At 45.2% G+C, this 19,664-nt stretch overlaps 1 protein-coding gene across 5 annotated transcripts in view; it reads right to left on the bottom strand.

Annotated features, from left to right (window-relative positions):
* PCLO (piccolo presynaptic cytomatrix protein) overlaps nucleotides 1–19,181 on the bottom strand; it is a 185,870-nt gene extending 166,689 nt beyond the window's left edge. For 4 of the 5 annotated variants that reach the window (XM_078598792.1, XM_078598794.1, XM_078598793.1 and 1 more), the window contains exons 1-2: nucleotides 18,973–19,181; nucleotides 4,640–6,745 (exon numbers count right to left, since the gene is read on the bottom strand). In XM_078598792.1, the coding sequence (XP_078454918.1) occupies nucleotides 4,640–6,715 (2,076 nt within the window). In that variant the 5' untranslated portion in view covers nucleotides 6,716–6,745; nucleotides 18,973–19,181. Of the gene's footprint in view, nucleotides 1–4,639; nucleotides 6,746–11,857; nucleotides 12,471–14,912; nucleotides 15,480–18,972 lie in introns of those variants that run through there. The other variant, XM_078598796.1, reaches the window with a different exon arrangement.
* Between the last annotated feature and the right edge of the window lie 483 nt (nucleotides 19,182–19,664).

Here is a 19,664-nt window from a genome sequence, read left to right as displayed (position 1 = left end):
ATGAGAACCTACTGCAGTGTGTAAGCATTGACACTAGGGAGACAAACGCGGCCGAGCGTGGTGTTGGCCACCCACTCTCTTGTGTGCCGTGCTGACCTTCATAGGTGCTCGCTAACAGCACTTGCCCCAAGTCTGTCAAGGCTATATGGGGGATATTTGTCTCGTACGAACCCAGCGACCCTGGATTGATTTCCTCGCACAGCCCAATATCGGCGACGAACATCTGAACCGGTTTTGGATCTCCCCTAGGTCGACTGAGTCCTAAAAAAATTTACCTGGTGCAGTGTATAAAAACATCGTCACTCGGGATACAAAAGCGGCCGGGCGTGGTGCTGGCCACTCACGCCCTCGTTTGCGAGGCTGGCCTCCATGGGTACTCGCCAACATCACTTGCTGTCTTTCATGCCAACAGCATTCATCTCCATATATAAGGACCAAATCCAAAATCACATATACGCAGTTGGCTACGTACGGCGCGAAAGAAGCCCAACACACACACATATATACACACTAAGCAAAGGCAACCCCTACCACCAGCAGTGGAGCGAGTCGGTAATTGCAGGGCTGCACTTCTCGATCTATGCATAGGGGCTGCAAGTGTAGCAAATATTTGATGTCACCGCAGAAGGCAGGCAGGGTTCACAGCAAGCGGTAGTATATCAGCCTCAGCCCAGTGCATATCAATGCGTGCGGGCCAGCATTGTGCAAGTAAGGTGCGAAGTCCTCCAAATGCTCGACATTCAGCTATTCACACATTTGTCTCCAGATACTCTAGACTGCAGAGGTGACGTTGACGCGTGAAGTCATTCTACGCATATTGTTTGTGCCGCATAGGACCTTGTAACACGGGACCGGCCTCGCTAACCCGAGTCCCGTGAAATGTGTCCTGCAAGAACAGTCAATTAAATACCTAAAAAAAAAATTCTAAGAAACTTCTACCGTACAACTTTCACTCTTGTCCGAAAACATTTTTTTTTACGACAAATATTTCAATAGAGATGCTGACCGGGCCAACGGTGAGCACACTGGACCCGCAAAACAGATGTCATCCGATCAGTCTCCCGGCGTTGCAGTTGAAACTTTGGCCGAGTTTGTGAAATCGCTTTGCCACCAGCCCAGTGGTTGTAAATGAAGACACCGCAGTGGGTTGATGGGCAGGTCGCGTTTCGCAGATTCAAGTTTTTGTTATTGCCACTTGCGTTAACCATTAAATACCCGCCGTCTATTCCCCACCTCTCCCTGTCTCTTTTCTTTCCCCAGTGCGTTTGTTATCTTCCCCGTTTCCCCTCTCCCCGTACAACATCTTCATATCCTCCCGCACGTGGCTCCCCACCTTGGGTGTCCTGTCGTGCCCAATTCGGGTTGCTGTGCCCCTCCCCAACCCCATCCGCTTTGCGATCGGAGTATTGTAACCGGGCTCGCTCGCGTCGAGTTGCGTTAAATATCTCCCCCCGAGGTCGTCCGAAACGAGTCGACCATTGTGGTCCAAATAATAAAAAAACGCAAATTATTTTAATTAAGATGACGACGCCTAGAAATCGTCGCAGACCAATAGCCCCCGCCTGCATGCAGGCGAGGTTGCCACCGAGTCGCCTTGTGCCACACAGAGACAGCTGCCAACGGGGGTCCCCTTTGAAATGTGTTGAGATGAGTGAGACGCGACCAACTCTGGCTGTCCGCCTGATGATGCTCGTTGTAATTGCTGGCGAAACGTCGTACTCGAATTATAAATGATGTGGGGTTTACTCTGCAACACACCGTGTGCTGAACTAGTAAGGGATTGGCATGTTTTGTTTAAGTAACAAACCATACTTATTGGCTGTGCCCGGTGGTGGTGGGTTTAACGACACATATTTACGCGATTTAACCCAACAACCTCTATTATGGATGATATTGGTCGCGAAAGCCTACTGCGTCTTAAACTGAGATGCGATGTAAGTCGCTTATTGCGTGTAAAGTGCGCTCTGAGATGCCCCGGTATAAAAAGAGGGCTACTCGATCACATTTTGTGCCATTGGTATCATTACCTCTTGCAATTCGACTGGCCAGCGTGGACGAGTAAAAGCAAAACAATGTCCCGCTATCTAGAGGGAGTTCTCTAAAGAGCTTCCTCTAGTGGAGGCCCTTCCACCAGCAGTTGCGGTAGAAAGCAATTACCGGGCTGCACCGTTTCCCCATTATATTTCATGAAAGTAAAAAAAAAACATTACTAAATAGCCCCCCCCCCCAACACGCAAATAACTTACTGTACGTAAAATAATAATGAAAAAAAATAAATCCCGAGGAGTTAAAAAAAAACACAAGTCCCATAAAATGGTGGAGCACCATAGTGACGGGTCCGTGGTTCCCTAGAGGCCGGCCGGGGTGCCGTCCTGGCAACGGGCTGCACCCAGTGGCAGCTGCAGCGCTGTAACCAGGGCAGTGCCCTCCCCCCCCTCCCCCCCTCCACCAACCCCCACAGAAGTGGACGTGGTTCAGCCAAGACTGTTTGTCCATGGTCATGAACCGGCATAAATGTTTGCCAATTTAAGCCGTTATAGAGCGAGTGGCTGTTGAGCAAAGTCCACATGTCAGGGGCGTGTTAAAGCACAAATAAAAAAAACAATTACTGTGGCGTTCATAATATACTGTAGTTCACCTGGAGCGAACACGAGGTATAATACGAGTGTGTGCCTGTGACCAAATCACCTGGAATGCACCTGGATCTCGTGATGTCTACTAGGCGGGGCTGAGCTTGGGTTCATCTTGGGAGGGTGACCACCATGAATTAAATAGGCGGTGCTGCCAGGGATACATTATCAGCAGAGGGCAGTGTCGCAAGCAATACCGTTAGACTGCACTATGCTGCCACCTTTTCTCCCCGCCGTCACAAGCCCGTACTGACCGACGTGGTGAAGTATGATTTAAACAATTCCCAACGCCCGCATGGCGTGGAGAGGCCCTCACCCAGCAGTGAATTGACAAAAGGGCTGCAGATGTGCACGCTTGTCTCACTTAACGCCATTTGTGTCTCACTTAACGCTATTTGTGTCTCACTTAACGCCATTTGTGTCTCACCTAATTCCATGTGTCTCACTTAACGCCATTTGTTTCTTACTAAACGCCATGTGTCTTACTAAACGCCATTTGTGTCTCACTTAACGCCATTTGTTTCTTACTAAACGCCACGTGTCTTACTACACGCCATTTGTGTCTTACTTAACGCCATTTGTTTCTTACTAAACGCCATTTGTGTCTTACTAAACGCCATTTGTGTCTTACTAAACGCCATTTGTGTCTTACTTAACGCCATTTGTGCCTTACTAAACGCCATGTGCCTTACTAAACGCCATTTGTGTCTTACTTAACGCCATTTGTGTCTTACTAAACGCCATTTGTGTCTCACTTAACGCCATTTATTTCTTACTAAACGCCATGTGTCTTACTACACGCCATTTGTGTCTTACTTAACGCCATTTGTTTCTTACTAAACGCCATTTGTGTCTTACTAAACGCCATTTGTGTCTTACTAAACGCCATGTGTCTTACTAAACGCCATTTGTTTCTTACTTAACGCCATTTGCGTCTTACTAAATGCCATGTGTCTTACTAAACACCATTTGTGTCTTACTTAACGCCATTTGTGCCTTACTAAACGCCATTTCCTCATCCAACCGCAAAAACTGCTCCGCAATGGAATTAATGTTTGAGTTTGCTGAGAATGCAGACATTTTACACAGGTTAATATAAAGCTTTCATCATAGAAAGCACTCTACTGACAAATGATACGCATTTGAATGCAGTAATATTAAAGTGCATCATTAGTCTGCTTTTACACACTGTGGGAGGTTTATTCCGTGTTCCTTTGCGAGAGAAACAATTCATTGAGTTCACTGTATCAATGTGGAAATGTGCCTGGTTCCAAGCTCATTTGAATATTCCTCGAGATTAAACATTAATTCCTTAATCAAGTGTTTGGCAGAAAATGTGTTGTGAAGAGTCTCAATTATTGATGCCTTCCCCCGCTGTTTTTTATTTTATTGAATGCACTGGGGCTCAATACAATATTGATCTCATGGACTGATAAGTGTCAGTCATGATTCAATGTTAGAAGTTATTCTTGTCTCATTTTTTCCCGCACTCGCATGTATTGTTGAACATGCCGCATTTTCTGTCGTCTCGTAAGTACAGCCTTACTTATCCCATTGGCCCAAACGCAACAGGAGCATTATACTTGCATACCGCTTGCATGAAGAGTAAGTCATCGATTACCAAACACCACAATTCTACTATTGAATCGAAGACTCATTACAGTTCTCACCGTTTCATCTATGAATCACAGCAGGATTATGAACGTGTGAACTAAAGTACAGTGTTGATTGCACGGCATTCATCGTTTGCAATTTGACCAAATCAGACCAGTCGCGGATTTAGTACGCTACGAGCGGTTGTGCAATTGCCAAATTTCCCGCGAAACAAACATCAACAGGCTCAACCCAAACGCAAATGTCGCAGAGTGACATTTGCGAATCTCGACACGTCCCCATCACGACAGGGAGCGCTCAAACTGCAGAACGACAAAACAACCGACAGCGCGCGCTCACACACGTGGGGGCCGTGCGTGAACCCCGCGGCATCACGTGTCGCCCGCCGCTCTTACCTCGGTCAGATGTGGAGCCGGGTTGAATCCGCAGAAGTTGCACACATTGGCCCGGCATCCGGTGCAGGTGTTGTAGTTGGGCGGCTCTCGGGAGTCGACGTTGAGCTCCGCCTTGCACAGAGGGCAAAGCGTCTTCTGCGCGAGACGCGCGGCGATGCCCCCACCCACCGTGCCGACGCCTTCCCGTTCGCTTGCCTTCCGTTCCACGGTTCCCTCGCGTTCTTCATCGGCGATTTCCTTCCCGATTGGCTGCTGCTGCTGCTGCTGCTGCAGGTCTCCCGTAGCTCTTGCAGTCTCTTGCAGTTCTTTAATGCTTGGTTGTGGCTGCTGCTGCTGCTGCTGCTGATGTGGCTCTGCTGATTTTGGTTCAACATCTGTAGTAGTAGTCGTCTTCTTGTCATCATCCGCAGCACCAGCCCTTTGCTTCACTTTATCTTGCACTGCACTTGTCGGCTTCTTAGGCGTATCACTACTCTGCGTTTGGGCCACCGCTTTCTGCTTTTGTGCCATTTGCGTTGGTGTTGCTGTGGGCTTTGGCTTATCTATTGCCGTAGACTTCTCGGGTTCTTTACTCTTGGCCAATTTCTGTTGCTTCGCTGCTCCTTCTTGGCCAACAGCAGCGGCAGCAGCTGGTGCCTTTGCCGGAGAGCCATTCGCAGAAGACGTTTGGGAGCCTGGCTGGGCAGCAGTTGAGATTAAATTCGTGGCCTGGCTGAACAGGGATGCACCAAAACCAAACAACTTTCCAGTGACGCCTTCCTGTGGTGTCGTAGCTCCAGAAGTGGTGGCAGGCTTTGTCTGCTGATGTGGCAATGTCCACGGTTTACTCTGTTGAGCCTCTGGCTTGGCAAACAAACTCTGCTGGAAAATCGCACTTGCGGACGTCGGCAATTTTCCTTGGAGAAACTTTGCAGGACCTTCGACTTGGCTTTGCTGTGGCTTTGATGGAGACGCATGATGCTCTGGAGTCGGAGGTTTTATTATTTGGGGCTGCTGTTTTGAACCCTCGCCATCAACAGGCGGGCGCGCTGTTGATGGGTCCGTTTGCACCAACGCTTGAGCAGGCTGGCCAGTTGGCTTGGGTTCTGTGATCTGTGTCAGTGGCTTGTTACCCACTTGTACGTGCAAAGGTACGTCTTCTTTTGCAGCATCTGGCACTGCTTGTTTTTCATCAGCAACGGGGTTTTTGATTATCTCTTTTGGCTTTGCACTCTCCCAAATATCTTTTTGCTCTTTATCTCGCTGCAGAGTTGGCCCACCGCGCGGTGCTGGCGTTTCTGCGGCTTTCACATCTTTTGGGAGGGCTGGTTGCTTTGACCGATGCTTTGGCTGTTGCTGGGGATGCGATTGTGGTTGTGGCTCTTGTTGTGCATACGGTGATTTATGGGGCTGTGCGTGTGTCTGCATCTGCGTGTAAGGCTGCTTATCTGCCTGTGGGGGTGTCTGCTGCGCGTGTGGTTTTGCTAGCTTCTGCGGTTGTGGCTGCTTCTGCGGCTGTGGCTGCTTCTGCGCCCGTGGTTGCTGTTGTCCCTGTGCCAGTTGTCGCTTTTGTTGTTGTGGATGTGGCTGTTTATGTCCCTGCGGCGGTTGATCCCGTGGCTGTGGTGGCTGCACTGGCTGCTGCTGCTGCTGCTTCAGTTGGACGTAATCTGGAGACTTTGGCTTGAAGTGCATCTCCTCCGGAGGATCCTCTTGTCTCGATTTTTGCTGCTGCTTCGGTTGGCCCGGTTGATCCAAGTCACCCGCTCCGCGTTGTTTGGCATCGTCGATGGCACCGGCGTCTGAAGCGACTCGGGACGCTTTGCTTTGCAGCGGCTTTAGAGGCGACTCAGCTGCATCGCAATCGGGACCTCCATGTTTAAGCTGGTGTGGCTTTTTTTGTTCGACATCACTGGAGGAAGTTTTGGCCTGGCTTTCAGAGGACAGATGTTTGGGCTTACCCTCGATAAAGGGCAGCTTGGATGGGCTGGCATCAGGCGTCTTGAGTGCAGCCTTTGGCTGGCTGCTTTCAAAATGTTGAAGCATTCCCATGGGCTTAGGCGGCGACATCATGTCCATGCCGAGTGCTCGCTGCATTTGACAGTTGAGACAGAGCCATTCTTTCACCTGAAACAAAAAAAGGGCAAGCCTGAAAAAGTCTCTAAAATAACATACCCTGACCGTCATTAAAGCTGTGTAGCATATGTTTTCACCCAAACAATATTTTACATGTTAAATGTTAGTAGCGTCCTGTATATACGCGGGGTGCAATGATTTGCACACTGCACTAGGAATCTGGCGAGCCAGGTTTGGTCCTGTGTCCGCTCCCTCCAACCCCACCCCACCCCCACCATCCTCACCTCCACCTGCACAGACAAGTACGGTGAAGTATAGTCAAACAACCCCCATAAAGGACACAGCATTCGGTGGAGGCCTTCATCTAGCGGTGGGCTGTGAATTATTATTCTTGGATCTTACGGTAAAGTCACGCAGAAGGGAAATTATAAAATAAAAAAAATAAAACAATAAGATTATGATGACGTTTCGGCCACAACACAAGCAGCCGTCCTCAGGTGAAGAACAGAGCTGTCAGAAAGACAGCGTCCTAATGAAACGCATTGTAATAATTTTCGTCGTGAGAATTTTCGTCGTGAGAATTTTATTGTTTTATTTACTTTATTTTATTATTTACCTTCTACGTCACTTTACCAAAACATCAAAGAATATGAATCCCTGCAGTCACGAAAGCTTTAAATTAAAATCTGTGAATTATTATTCATATTATTACTCAAGTACAACTGGCCACATTTACGGAAAAAATAAAAACATTTAGAAGTAACCTTGTGTATGCCTAGATGCCATTGTATTGTTTCTATGACAACTAATGGTGTTGATATCTTAATATATTTAAGTAACATAACATTTATAGCACTTCGTTCGACAAAAAACTATAATCGGTATGAAAAACGATGTAAACTTAATTAATGTTTCAATTACTATTCATCTTTCAATATTAGAATTAGTCTCATTATTCTGTAGACTATGCTTTCAACACGTGTCTTGGGTTTACAGATAATACAATTAACGAATTTAACCATTTTATTCACACTACATACAACAAATATCGTCAATTTTAAGTACTTTTCTCTTTTTTGAATATGCCTGTTTAACACGTAGGCTTTTGCGACGAATATTATCCATTTAGGTTTTTTGGGTTAGATCCCATAAATATAAATGTGTCGTTAAACCCGCCATCACCCGACACAGCCAATTACTAAGGTTTGTCACGTCAACAATTCGAGTACTCGAAAAATTCAGTATTAGAATTAGTCTCAAATTGTAAATGTTGTGGCTTTACTCTCCAACACACCGGTGTGCTGTACTAGTAACGAATTGGCACGTTTTGTTTACGTGGCAAACCTTAATAATTGGCTGTGTCGGTTGGTGGCGAGTTTAACAATTAAATTATATTTACGTGATCTAACTCAAAAACCTCTATTATGGTTGAATGCCTATTGTCATGATGAAACATACCAACACACCTGTTATATTCTCTATCTTTACCCGACTCCCATTGCCAGTGTCTCAGTGCCATTTCATAAGCTCAGTGTTATGGTGACTATAATTAGCCAAACCAGAACGTGGTAGATGAAAAAGCTATGATGGTGAAAAATGGAAAAAATTAAATGTCAATGCATTTTAGTGTACCCCCATTCTCCTTGATAATTACTGTGGCAATAACAACTGAGTGCTCGAAATGTTGATATGGGTTAATTGCATTGCCTCGTTTATCGGAAGGCATTAGTGATACGGCGATGTTCTCTCTGATGCACCAATGTTGCAGTCAATATTTGATTCAGAGTGCTTCGGCGCAGCGCTTGTAAACGGTGTGGCTTCTCGTCCCACTAAACCGCCAATCTGCCTGGCAGGCCCCACCCCAATTCCACCCCCCCCCCCCTCCACTGTCATGACAGTAACATGCATGTATGTTGAACTTCTTTCGCACCGTACATAGCCAACCGTGCTTATTGGACGTGTGGAATGGATGTGCGGAACAGCAACGTGGAAGTTCAGAACATGAGGAAGGAGTTTTGGATAATTTTTTTTTATCATAGATCATATAAAAAAAAAATGTATGCCCAATTTTGGATTTAATTTAGTATTTTCTGATTCACATTAATACAATGTATAGTACATACCTTTTATTGCTAATACACTATATGTCAGAATGTTTTAATTTCATCACAAAAATAAGATGTTTTTACATTAAGTTACATCAGTAATGCAAACATGCAATATTTGATAATTTAAGCAAAAGTGGTGTCACGTGATGGCAGTTTTGGCGGTAGTGACGTGGAATTGGCGTGACCTGTGGTGACATTTTGAAGGTCAATTGAACATTTCTTTTAAATCGGATCATCCGAAATGTCGTGTTCAGGTACGATTTTCAGATCTTTCATCTTTCTCTCGTCATACGAAAATCGTGAACATATTTTCCATATATAAGCATATAATCGGTGTGGCCTGATTGAGAACGTGCACTCGTGCTTTTTTGCTTACACAGCAAGTACTATCCACTCCTTGGCAAGAGTTATCCATGTGCACATTGGCAAAGGTTACTGAACCGTACGCTGATACCCTGAATAGCTCTCGGCAAGTGCCATTTCAGCCACACTGAGAAGCAGTGCGCAAATCATGAAATCGCATAAATTGTCTCAGCAATGACGCATTTTAAAAAAAGTAACACGTTGACTCTACAAATGGAAATTTCGTAACAACAACCGTTTAAAGCACATGCTCTAACTATAACATCATGGAATGCAATTATTATACTAGAGCCTATTGTTAATACGATTTTCAGGAAATGAGCAAAGATAAGAAAAGTCATTTTTGAAAACGTACAGCTGCATTCATAGTACACTATTAAGGAAGGCAATGCTTTTAAGATCACAGCCAATACCATGCATTAACCCCAAGTGCCCTTTGCGTGCTTATGCCTGTATTTGGCAGGTATCTGCAGGAGACCTTTGTGGTTTCCACGTGATAGTAATACAGAGGCTAAGAGCACAAGAATACGTCATTGATGGAATAACGCAGGACAAATATTTGTAATTCATTTTACAAACATGTAGATTAACACCAGTAACATTGAACTGTAAAAGTAGGTTTTCGTAATAAATACAATGATTTAACATCAGACAAGATTCACTTTTACAGGAGATATCATTTACGCGTGCCAATGTATTGATCAAATTCCGATCAATAAAGCTCCTTCTCACTGGTGGATTGAGACTATTCACCCCTGAATTCAGCGTCAACGTACGGCGACATTTCACTCAGATCGTTTTGAGCTTCATCCCAGGTAGTGAACTCGTTAATCGAGTCTATTACATAATCGAATCGAAAAACATGGAAAACATTCAGAAATCGAGTTATTGATTTCCGTCTACATTACTTGATGAAGTTCAAAGCAGTTTGAGAGAACACGTCGTATGTTGAATTCAGTTATGGAGGGTCGTAAATATTATTGGTCAAAATTCAATCAATACATTGCCACGTATAAATAATATATTTTGTAGAACGTGCCACTTTTGCTGGGTGATGGCGGTTTAATGACAGAATTTTTGAATAACACTCCCACATGGCTTATCCCCAAAAGCAAATATGGATCACCGATAACGTGGATTTTCAAGCGATACAAGATTCATCGAGCACTCTTTTCAATTCAACTCGAGCCTCAGGCAGAAATGTATAAAAATAACACTTTTAAAAGATATCACTGAAGAGAAAACTGTCACCTTGCATATCATTTGCGTTCAGGTAATTTATCAATATCATAAATAAACATTCCACGTGAATTTTACATTGCAATAGTGACATGGTGTGGAGCGCTGGCAGTGGTCAGTGTAGTGGGCTGTGGACCCCGATACCCGAGTTTGATCCCCAGCCACAGCTAGCATCAGTGGTGAGTGGCATCTGAAACGGTCCTGCCCCTTAACCTCCTTCATCAACCCAAACTGGTAAAGTTTGGGTTGCCTGACATGGTATGGGAGAGGCCTTAATCCGGCAGTGGAGATAATTTAATATTATTCATCATATGGTCAACTCCACAGCAACATAATTACAGCATTAGTGAACAGAATCTGATGATAACACATTTTTACGTAATTCTTATTTTTTGTATAGTTTGTTGTTACACAAACGAGCCTGCTTAATTGCTGTGTATAATGTGCTTGCATTGTTCTTGTACTTCGGTTTCTGTTCAATGGCCTATAAGCTTGAACAAAAAACACAACCATCATAATTCCGGATCAGTAACAATTGCACACATCTACAGACCAATACGATGAATCGGGAGCTGGGGGTAAAGCACGCACACCGCCTTAGCGTGTTACTAGCAATGTAAAGGCACGTGTTTCCTTGAGATGGCATATGTAGTTAAAGCTGCAATTAATTTTTCGGAAAATTGTGAGTACATTTAAGTACACTTCATTCAAATACCATGACAGTGGATGTAGGTAAGTCCATCCTCGCCAGCGGACTGGATAGGTCATTCAGCGTTTGAAGCAAACCATAATTTTGAAGATGATATGTTGAAAATATTGCACAAAAAATCAGGCAGTTGATGGACAACTCACAAATTTAGGCAGACTTCTCAAAATGTCATAATCTGTATAGCCACTGCTTGAATTTTCAAACAGTCGGCATGCCATTTTTAGTTAAGTCTACCTTCATCTTGAGATGTTCCTGAATTGCCAGACCCATTTCAGGAAATTTGCCCCTTTTATGAGTGTTTGAGTGCGAATCATATTTACGATAGATTAATATAGCGCCTTACTCAAAGGCGCTTTACGTGAATTATTTTACAAAAATGTTCATAAGATGATCGTGGTTGAAATTAAGAGTGGGGTTATTCAAAGTGGTGGTGTAGTTAGGGCGACAGTTATGAGAACAGGTGGGAGTGGTTTAGGAGGGGTTGGGGTAGGCCTTGTCGTAGCTGGGTGGGCGGGGGTAGGAGGATTGGCTATGGAAGAAGAGATGGGGGTTGTTTTAAGGGAGGAACGCAAGCAGGTCAGTGAAGATGACTGCTTTGCGATAAGAGTCTTAAAGCAGCGCACAACAAAAGCACGGCCAACGACACGGACCGTCATTGTGGAAATCGTGATGAGAATAACCCAAGGCAGAGAGGCGAGGGCCGCTCCTCTATTTTACGACTGCCGCCGCCGCGGACTCACGCACCTCGGTGATGTGCGGGCTCGGATTGAAGCCGCAGTGATTGCACACCACGGTCTGGCACTGCGTGCACATGTTGTAGTTGGGCTGCTCGGGGGTCTCCACGCTCAGCTCCGTGGTGGTGCAGATCGGGCAGAGGGTGGTCTTGGGCAGCGGCGCCAACCTCGGCACTTGGTACGGCGTCCCGGGGCTTGCGGGCGACAGTTGCTCCTGGAAACCCTTCCCGACGCCCCGGTGCTGCGATTCGGGGATGGCCATTGGTCTCGTCGTCGTCGTCGTCTCGGCGTGCGTGTCGACCCACGGCTTGCTCGGGCTCCGAGGCACCTCCACGGCCGAATGCGCCAAGCGTTCAGCACTGGAAAGCTCCAGACGCCCCGGGACTTCTGGACTCAGACCCCGCGGGCTTTTGTCGGGCGGCCCCTTGCGATCCTGGGCGGATTTTCTTCCCAGAGTGCCCCTGGAGCCCTTCTCCATCGCCTCGTCCCTGGCTTGCAGCGACATGGAGGGCTCGCCATGGTACAAGCTTTCTTTAGAATCGCCGGGGGACGTGGCACGCGATGTGGATCTGGACGTGGCTCGCGATGCCTTCCCTTTTGACGACGATCCTCCTTCCGTGCTCCTGCAGGGGCGTCAGGCGTCGGCGGTGTGTCAAGAACGAGAGAGCAACGCTCATACCGTACGCAGCATGTACGCGGATTGCATTTTTTAGGTGTTGGGTATTTAAGCACTTATGATCATGTAATAATAGAGACAATGATAAATAATCATTTAAGAGCCCACACGAGGCTCGTCTGTATGGCTTTAAGTGATAATACATAAATTTAGCACTCTCTGGAAGAACGTAATCAACCAGGTAGGGTGTTGACTTATGTTAGCCGACTCTCTGTGTTGTATTGCATTATATTTTTAAGTTTACTAGGTTTGTTTTTTCTCATTCATTTGCACCTGATGATGATTGCTTGTGTTGCAATCGAAACGTTGTGTTCCATTATTTAATTTATTTTCTTTCTACGTGACTTTACCGAAAGAACCAAAAAGTAAAATACATATTTTGTTGCATGAACATTTAAAATCTCCTCAGAGTCTTCAAAAAAACCTTCAAATAAACATACCGTTTATGTCTATGCATACCAAGCAGTGAACATGCAACTTTGGGCCAATCTTGGCCCAACCACATGTCAACGTTCGCTAAACTTTGGCATGTGGTTGGGTAGTTGGCTTCGTATCACATTCATATACAAGAGTACACATTCATATTCATCTACACGTAAGCACTTTATGTATACATTACACGTGGTATATATTCACTTCACCAGCGCAATTTCATCTGCAGTATATTCAGCAGAGTATATCGCAGACAGGGCCTCATGCCACTGTTGGTTTATTACCAAACTCAACAACGCGTGCACGCGTAACACAGACCGGCTGCGTTAGTCAAGGCCTGTGACGAGTATCATTCTGAGCGCAATGAGTAGCTCTTGACGTCCACCTACACCGCTTACACACGAAAACACCACGGCTCTCGCAGCACACGATGTGGATTGCGACACTCCCTTAGCAAAACATAAAACAGCAATCAACCTGGTATCTGCACGATATATTCTACTTCGCAAGCATGTTCTACTTCTATGTGTCTTAAGGGGCTCTTAGGAAGCACTTGAATCACGAATTACATACACAGACACGGTACAGAGTGGGTGGGCAGTCTCTTATACTTAGTATGGCTGGAGGCCTTCATCCAGCAGTTGATTGACAAAGGCCTAGAACCTATTAGGTTATCATGAAGGGGTATAGGTACTTTATACACTTAAAACCTTGACAAACATGGCGAGAAATAATGGAGACACATTGTAAGGTGTATTTGCAGTGTGCACAAAACACTCGAGTATTTGCTAGATCTCATACTGCACATACACCACATATGTATCAAATGTTGCAACATGCATATTTGCATTACACATGTATTCTTGTGCAGCATGCTTGCATGCAATATGCGTATCCACATATCCTGTATGTGCGTCCATACATGCTGTATATTGTTCTGTGCATGCCTTATATAATGTACAGATACAGGACAATACATACACAGATCAATATACGGTATATTATATTTTACTATACATATAAGCATATAACAGTATAACACTATATATGCAATACATGTATATGGAACAAAATATGGGACCGACACAGTATTAATTTTGATGAAAGACAATAGCAAAGAATATCTATCTAAATGGGAATTATCGCCCAGAAAAGCATCAGCGAATCTCATGAATATGTCAAAGTAGGGACCTGCATTTGGATATTTTTTTCCCATTGCCATGAATGTTTGGCTTGTGGGAGGAGACCGGAGAACCCAGAGGAAACCCCACGCACTTGAAGGAGACAACACTCAACACTGCCATCTCCCACCTTAAGTGCATACTGCACAGTGCAGGCATTCCCTATTAATATCAGTACCGTGTTTCCGTTGTCGCCATACAATTGCTGCAATTCTATACTCCCCGCCTCCTTCACCAACCAGAAGTGACCAGCGTGGTGGAGTAAGGTCAATAGCCCCCCCTCGCCCTTCTCCCACTACCCTCACGTCTTGGTGCGGAACTCATCCAGCAGTGGAATGACAAAGGGGGATATACATGTACATGGACTGCACCCCCGCTCCCCCCCCCCCCCCCACAAAATCTCAGCGCAATCACGCGTTTGGCCACACACCTACTTGCGCATGAACTACACGGTACAGAGGCTACAAACACGGAGAGACTGCACGCGATGCGACTACACATTCACACCACAAAGGATCGGGTCAAGCCGCCCGTTTCACCCTCAAAAAAAGGTGTCAAACCGTACACTGTAATCAATTGCTCTCTCCGTCCGCGAGCACCCATTCATCTCAACTCGGCCGGAAAAGAATCGCGTACTCCCCGTTGTCCTGTACGTCACCTGGTACTGGTTCAATACCACCTTAAGGCCGAGTCTACCGAGGGGAGGGGATGCAATGCATGCTCATGTATTATCACCCCCCCCCAACGTCCCCCCCGCTTGTTCTCCCCCCTCTTACCTAGGTGTTAGGGTGGCCCCAGCCTCTGCTCGGGAGAGCACAGCTGCAATCTGTTTCCTCTCCTCCTCGCTGAGGTGGCTCATTCTGCTCGGCTGAGTGGCTCCTTCTTCCATCGCCCCCTCCGCGCTCGCTTCGTTGCCCATGGCTCGTGCAGCTGTTGTGGGTCTCTCGCCGTGCCGTCACACCCACTCTTCAACAAACAGCCGCGCTGTTCCCGTTGGTCCCGTTGTTGCTGCCGCTCTCGTCGCCGCATTCGGTTATCGATCAACGATGTTCGAATTTGCACGCTTCGTTAGAGTGGACGAGGGTGGTGATGGTGTTGTTTATCTTTAAATCATTGTTTCTTTTGCAACCTTCTCTCAGAGTTTTTTCCTATGCACATCTTGTATATATTTTCTCCACCGTTGCTATTTATAAAATTGACATTATAATTATTGTTGTTGTTGTTGATTTGCTTATGACGTTAATTGTGAAGAGCGGCCCGCTCCGAGCTCGCTCTTCTCTCCGCCGGGACGAATGACGCTGACGCTTCTGCTTCTGCTGCTGCAAATATCCACACCTTAAGATTCCTTAGACCGCATGCGCTCCGGCACTGATTTCGGCGCACGCCACTGGCCAGCCGAGCGCTGTCAGCACGGCGCCTTCCAATCCACGCTCGTCTCCCCGGCGTGTTGCGCCAGTCCGCTCTGACAAATCTAAAGCCGTTTAAATTCACTTCGCCCGCCCACCTTCACCGAGGAAGCCAGTGCGCGTGCGCGGCCACCTTGCTTTCAGCACCACGGACAGCGCACGCTCAGGGCAAGAGGTAGCATTGGAGGGGGCTATGTACACAATGCGCTGTCCATGGTGCTGAAAGCGGGAGGAGGCCACGCATAGACATAGCAGGGTCGACAGTAGAAGTAGCATTGGTGGTGGGGGGGGGCTATGTACTCACAGCGTTCCATACAGTATGCCGAGGAAGCGCAATGCAGTGCACGTGTGTCCATCTGGGCAGCGCAGATATGTAGTTTATATATATGGAATCATAATAGGACGCGTTTACTGTAATAATGTGTACAATGCGTGAACCCATGTAGCCCGTTAACGCAATAATTTATTTGATTCAGTGGTTTTGGCCTCGTGAAAGCGCATTGAAACGACATTCTTATTGGCAGAAAATAATATACGATGTGTACACGATGAGCGGTTGCATTATTCGATGAAAAAGACAAATTAGGTATGCATAGTCACGATTGATGGGTTTTTTAATGTTTAATGTGATATCCCTAATGTCAATGCTCTGAACCAACTACACCATTTATACATGTCATTAGAAATATGTACATTTTTAACAGCACAATAGGTATACAAACCAATTTATATGTCTTTATAAGTGCAAAATATGTTTAAACATAGTGTGACCAGCTGGCATATGTAGCATGGACCAAAATGTACTGTACCGCATTTATAAATGATCAATATGAATAATATAATTAGTATAACATTTGTGTGCACAATGTATATGATATTGTAGATGTGCTGTATACGTATTGTTATTTCTTGATAATTGAGGGGAGGGTTGGAGTGAAGGGCAGATTGGCGAATAAGCTTTTTGGGGTGAGTGGGCTGGACACAAATCAATATCCACTGCGAAAGAAAATCTGGCGAAGGCCAATTGGCTAAAACGTTGCCCATCCCATTTTTCTTCCTCAGCACATATTGATCCGTGCTTGTTCACATTTCGTAAGTCAGCAGCAGCCTGTTCGCGTTGTGTGTGTGTGTGGCGTGGAGGACGACGGAGAGAGGATGCTGGATGGGATGAATGAGTGAAATTCAACTCTGGAGTTATAGATTAACGGAGGTGTTGAACCGATGCCGCGCCCTGTTTGCTTACTGTGCAGCCGTCACTTTACTATGGCAACAGTCCTACACGTTTACTGGAACGAGGGGATAGTGCTGAAACGCTGATTTGTATTGATTCACCTCGGTGTGTTCTACCTCTCACGCTCTATACCTGTGTGTTGTGTCCTCCTTTTGATCGCACACGCATGCACTGTCCAACGCGGCACATGGTACACATTTAAACAGAATGTGGCTCTTGATGCAACCACTAGAACTTAAGACACGATTTTAACGCATCTGACAAATATTGATGTGAAAGTATCCAATGATGTTATATTATTGGTTCTTTCGGTAAAGTCACGTAGAAGGGACTTTACCGAAAGAACCAAGAATATGAATCCCTGCAGTCACGAAAGCTTTAAATCAAAATTTGTCCAATGATGCTTTTAGAATGTTAAAACACGCGTTTAACTTTTTTTCATTTTATAATAAAATGCGAAATTTTCCGTCCGAATTTGGGTTGTTAAATTGCGCCGAATGAAATGTCTTTCGATGCTGCTCCCCACTTGTCAATGCTGCTTGCAAGACCGATACATGAGGAAGGGTTACTAACCCTTCTAGTTACGCTCTCCGTGATTTTAACGCATGTATATGTATCGTGCAGGATCGGTTCTGATATCACTTGCGACCGATACTAGCCGTGGGTGGGAATGTAACTCGGGTCGATTTATTTGCTATAGCGCAGCAGGTTAACCAACTGCACCGCGATTTTCTCTACGGTGTTAAATGTAACGTTTGGGAATCCCACAGTTCAAGTTATAATGCAGAATATCTCGGATGTTATATTTGTAACAGAGGTATCCTTAACTACGTGCATAACACATGAGCCAGTGCAAGAAGAGAGGACCTCAACACATCTCGCTTCACCACAAGGTAATTTAGTGAATCAGATTTTTTAAAAGCAACTTTGTTTTTTCAGACTGTACAATCTCACGTTCACACGAGTCGTCACTTGATTTAATTTGTCTGAAGAATACTCTGTTTGGTCCGAGGTGGCCTATGCTATATAGGTTATAACGCTTGGCAAACAATTTCAGTCTCAATGTATGAAAAATAAGATCTTACCCTTTCTGGAAAAAAACACGGGAGGTGTTAAGATGTTCAAACACCAAATCGATACCGTTTTCAAGGAATCAAGTACTGCATTAATCACACACAGGGTACTTGTGGTGAACGTGCAAACAAACATGCTCTGATAGTATACGTATTGTATTCTTAGGTTTTTTCGGTAAAGTCACGTAGGTAAAAAATAAAAATTAATAAAAGTAAAATAAAAAATAAAATAAAAATCACCGCACGACAACTATCGTGCTGTGACGGTCCCACCTGAAGACGGAAGCTTGTGTTGCCTCCGAAACGTCGTGATTTTTATTTTATATTTTATTTTTATTTTACTTTTATTAATTTTTATTATTTACCTACGTGAATTTACCGAAAAAACCTAAGAATATGAATCCTTGCAGTCACAAAAGCTTCAAATCTAGAATTATACGTAGTCTTTGAAACTGATTGGCCTTCCCCAGATCCTGGCAAAAGAGGTCCCATGGTATCGTCTCATTGTGATCGCAGCGGTATGCCTTAAGGGGCGTGTGCTCGTTCTGCTCAGTACTTTTTGTATTTTGTTTTTGTCGTTGCTGTGGTCACACACCACGAATCCCCCTCGTGAAAGTGCCCTGCAGTCGGCTAAACGGGGCCATCGGTGTAAACAAATAAACTTGAACTCAAACTCATTGCGGCACAATAAAACACACGGACTTGTCAGCCTCACGACAATAATTGCATTACTGCGACCTATATCGCCCCCTGCAGTTGGCCAACATGCATCACAATTTAACAACACAAATTATTATTATCAACCTAACACAGGAGGTCGGCAACGAAAATTAAGAGCCTATTTTTTGTTCGAATTCTGTAAAAATATATATAATTCAAGGGTGGCAATGCATGCGAACACGAGACAGTGAGTCCTGAATAAATATCTGTCACGAAGCAGTTCCTTAAAGAGCCGCATGCGTCTCTGGACCCCACAGGTTGCGATCGCGAGATTATAATGATGGGTGGTTTTAACATAATTCCCTGGCAAACTTAATCATACCGCTTAATTTCCCAACGTAAGAACGTTAAACTGTAGATGTTATTAAAATAATCATGCATATTGGTAACAGCCGTGAGGTCTTACCTCGAGAGAAACGCTCACGTTCAAAAGACGTGCAGGCTGGCGAGTCTCAGAGAAAAACAAAACGAAACTTCCTACAGTATATAGAAATTAAGTTACTTGAAGAAACTACGTTTGATTCTGGTGTTTTTAACGTATAATACATAGCCACGCCTTGACACTGTGTTGAATAGCGCTGCTGTAAACCGATTTTCTTTCGTCCGTACACTGATTGGCTGTCCAAACCTGTTCTGCCTTTGCAGTGAGCAATCTTGATTGTTTATCCCATTATTGATTTCCTCGGCTCAGACAAGCCATTGGACTCGTCAAGTAATTAAACCCAAACCAGAGTTGTGAACCACCCCCTCACCCTCGGAGGCAGAATCACTTGGAGGTTGTAGAAATTAGCCACACGTGCCAGGGGTTCATCCTGCACAATGTTACGGCTCTGGTTAGCAATAGCCACGTTCAGCACCCCCCGTATAGCCATTCAAGGAACAAAACAGGAGTATTTCTCCACAAATCTGGCTGTCGCCTGATGACGCTAGTTGTAATTACTGGCGAAACGTCGTACTCAGATTGTAACTGTTGTGGCTTGGCTCTCCAACACACCGGTGTGCTGTACTAGTGACGAATTGGCACGTTCTGTTTACGTGACAACCCTTACTAGTTGGCTGTGCCGGGTGGTGGCGGGTTTATCGACACATTTATATATT

Source organism: Lampetra planeri, chromosome 11 (assembly GCF_965212315.1).
Source record: "Lampetra planeri chromosome 11, kcLamPlan1.2.h2, whole genome shotgun sequence".
NCBI lineage: Eukaryota > Metazoa > Chordata > Hyperoartia > Petromyzontiformes > Petromyzontidae > Lampetra > Lampetra planeri.
The sequence above is the reverse complement of the archived record's forward strand: the minus strand, read 5'-3'. Positions and strand labels throughout refer to the sequence as shown.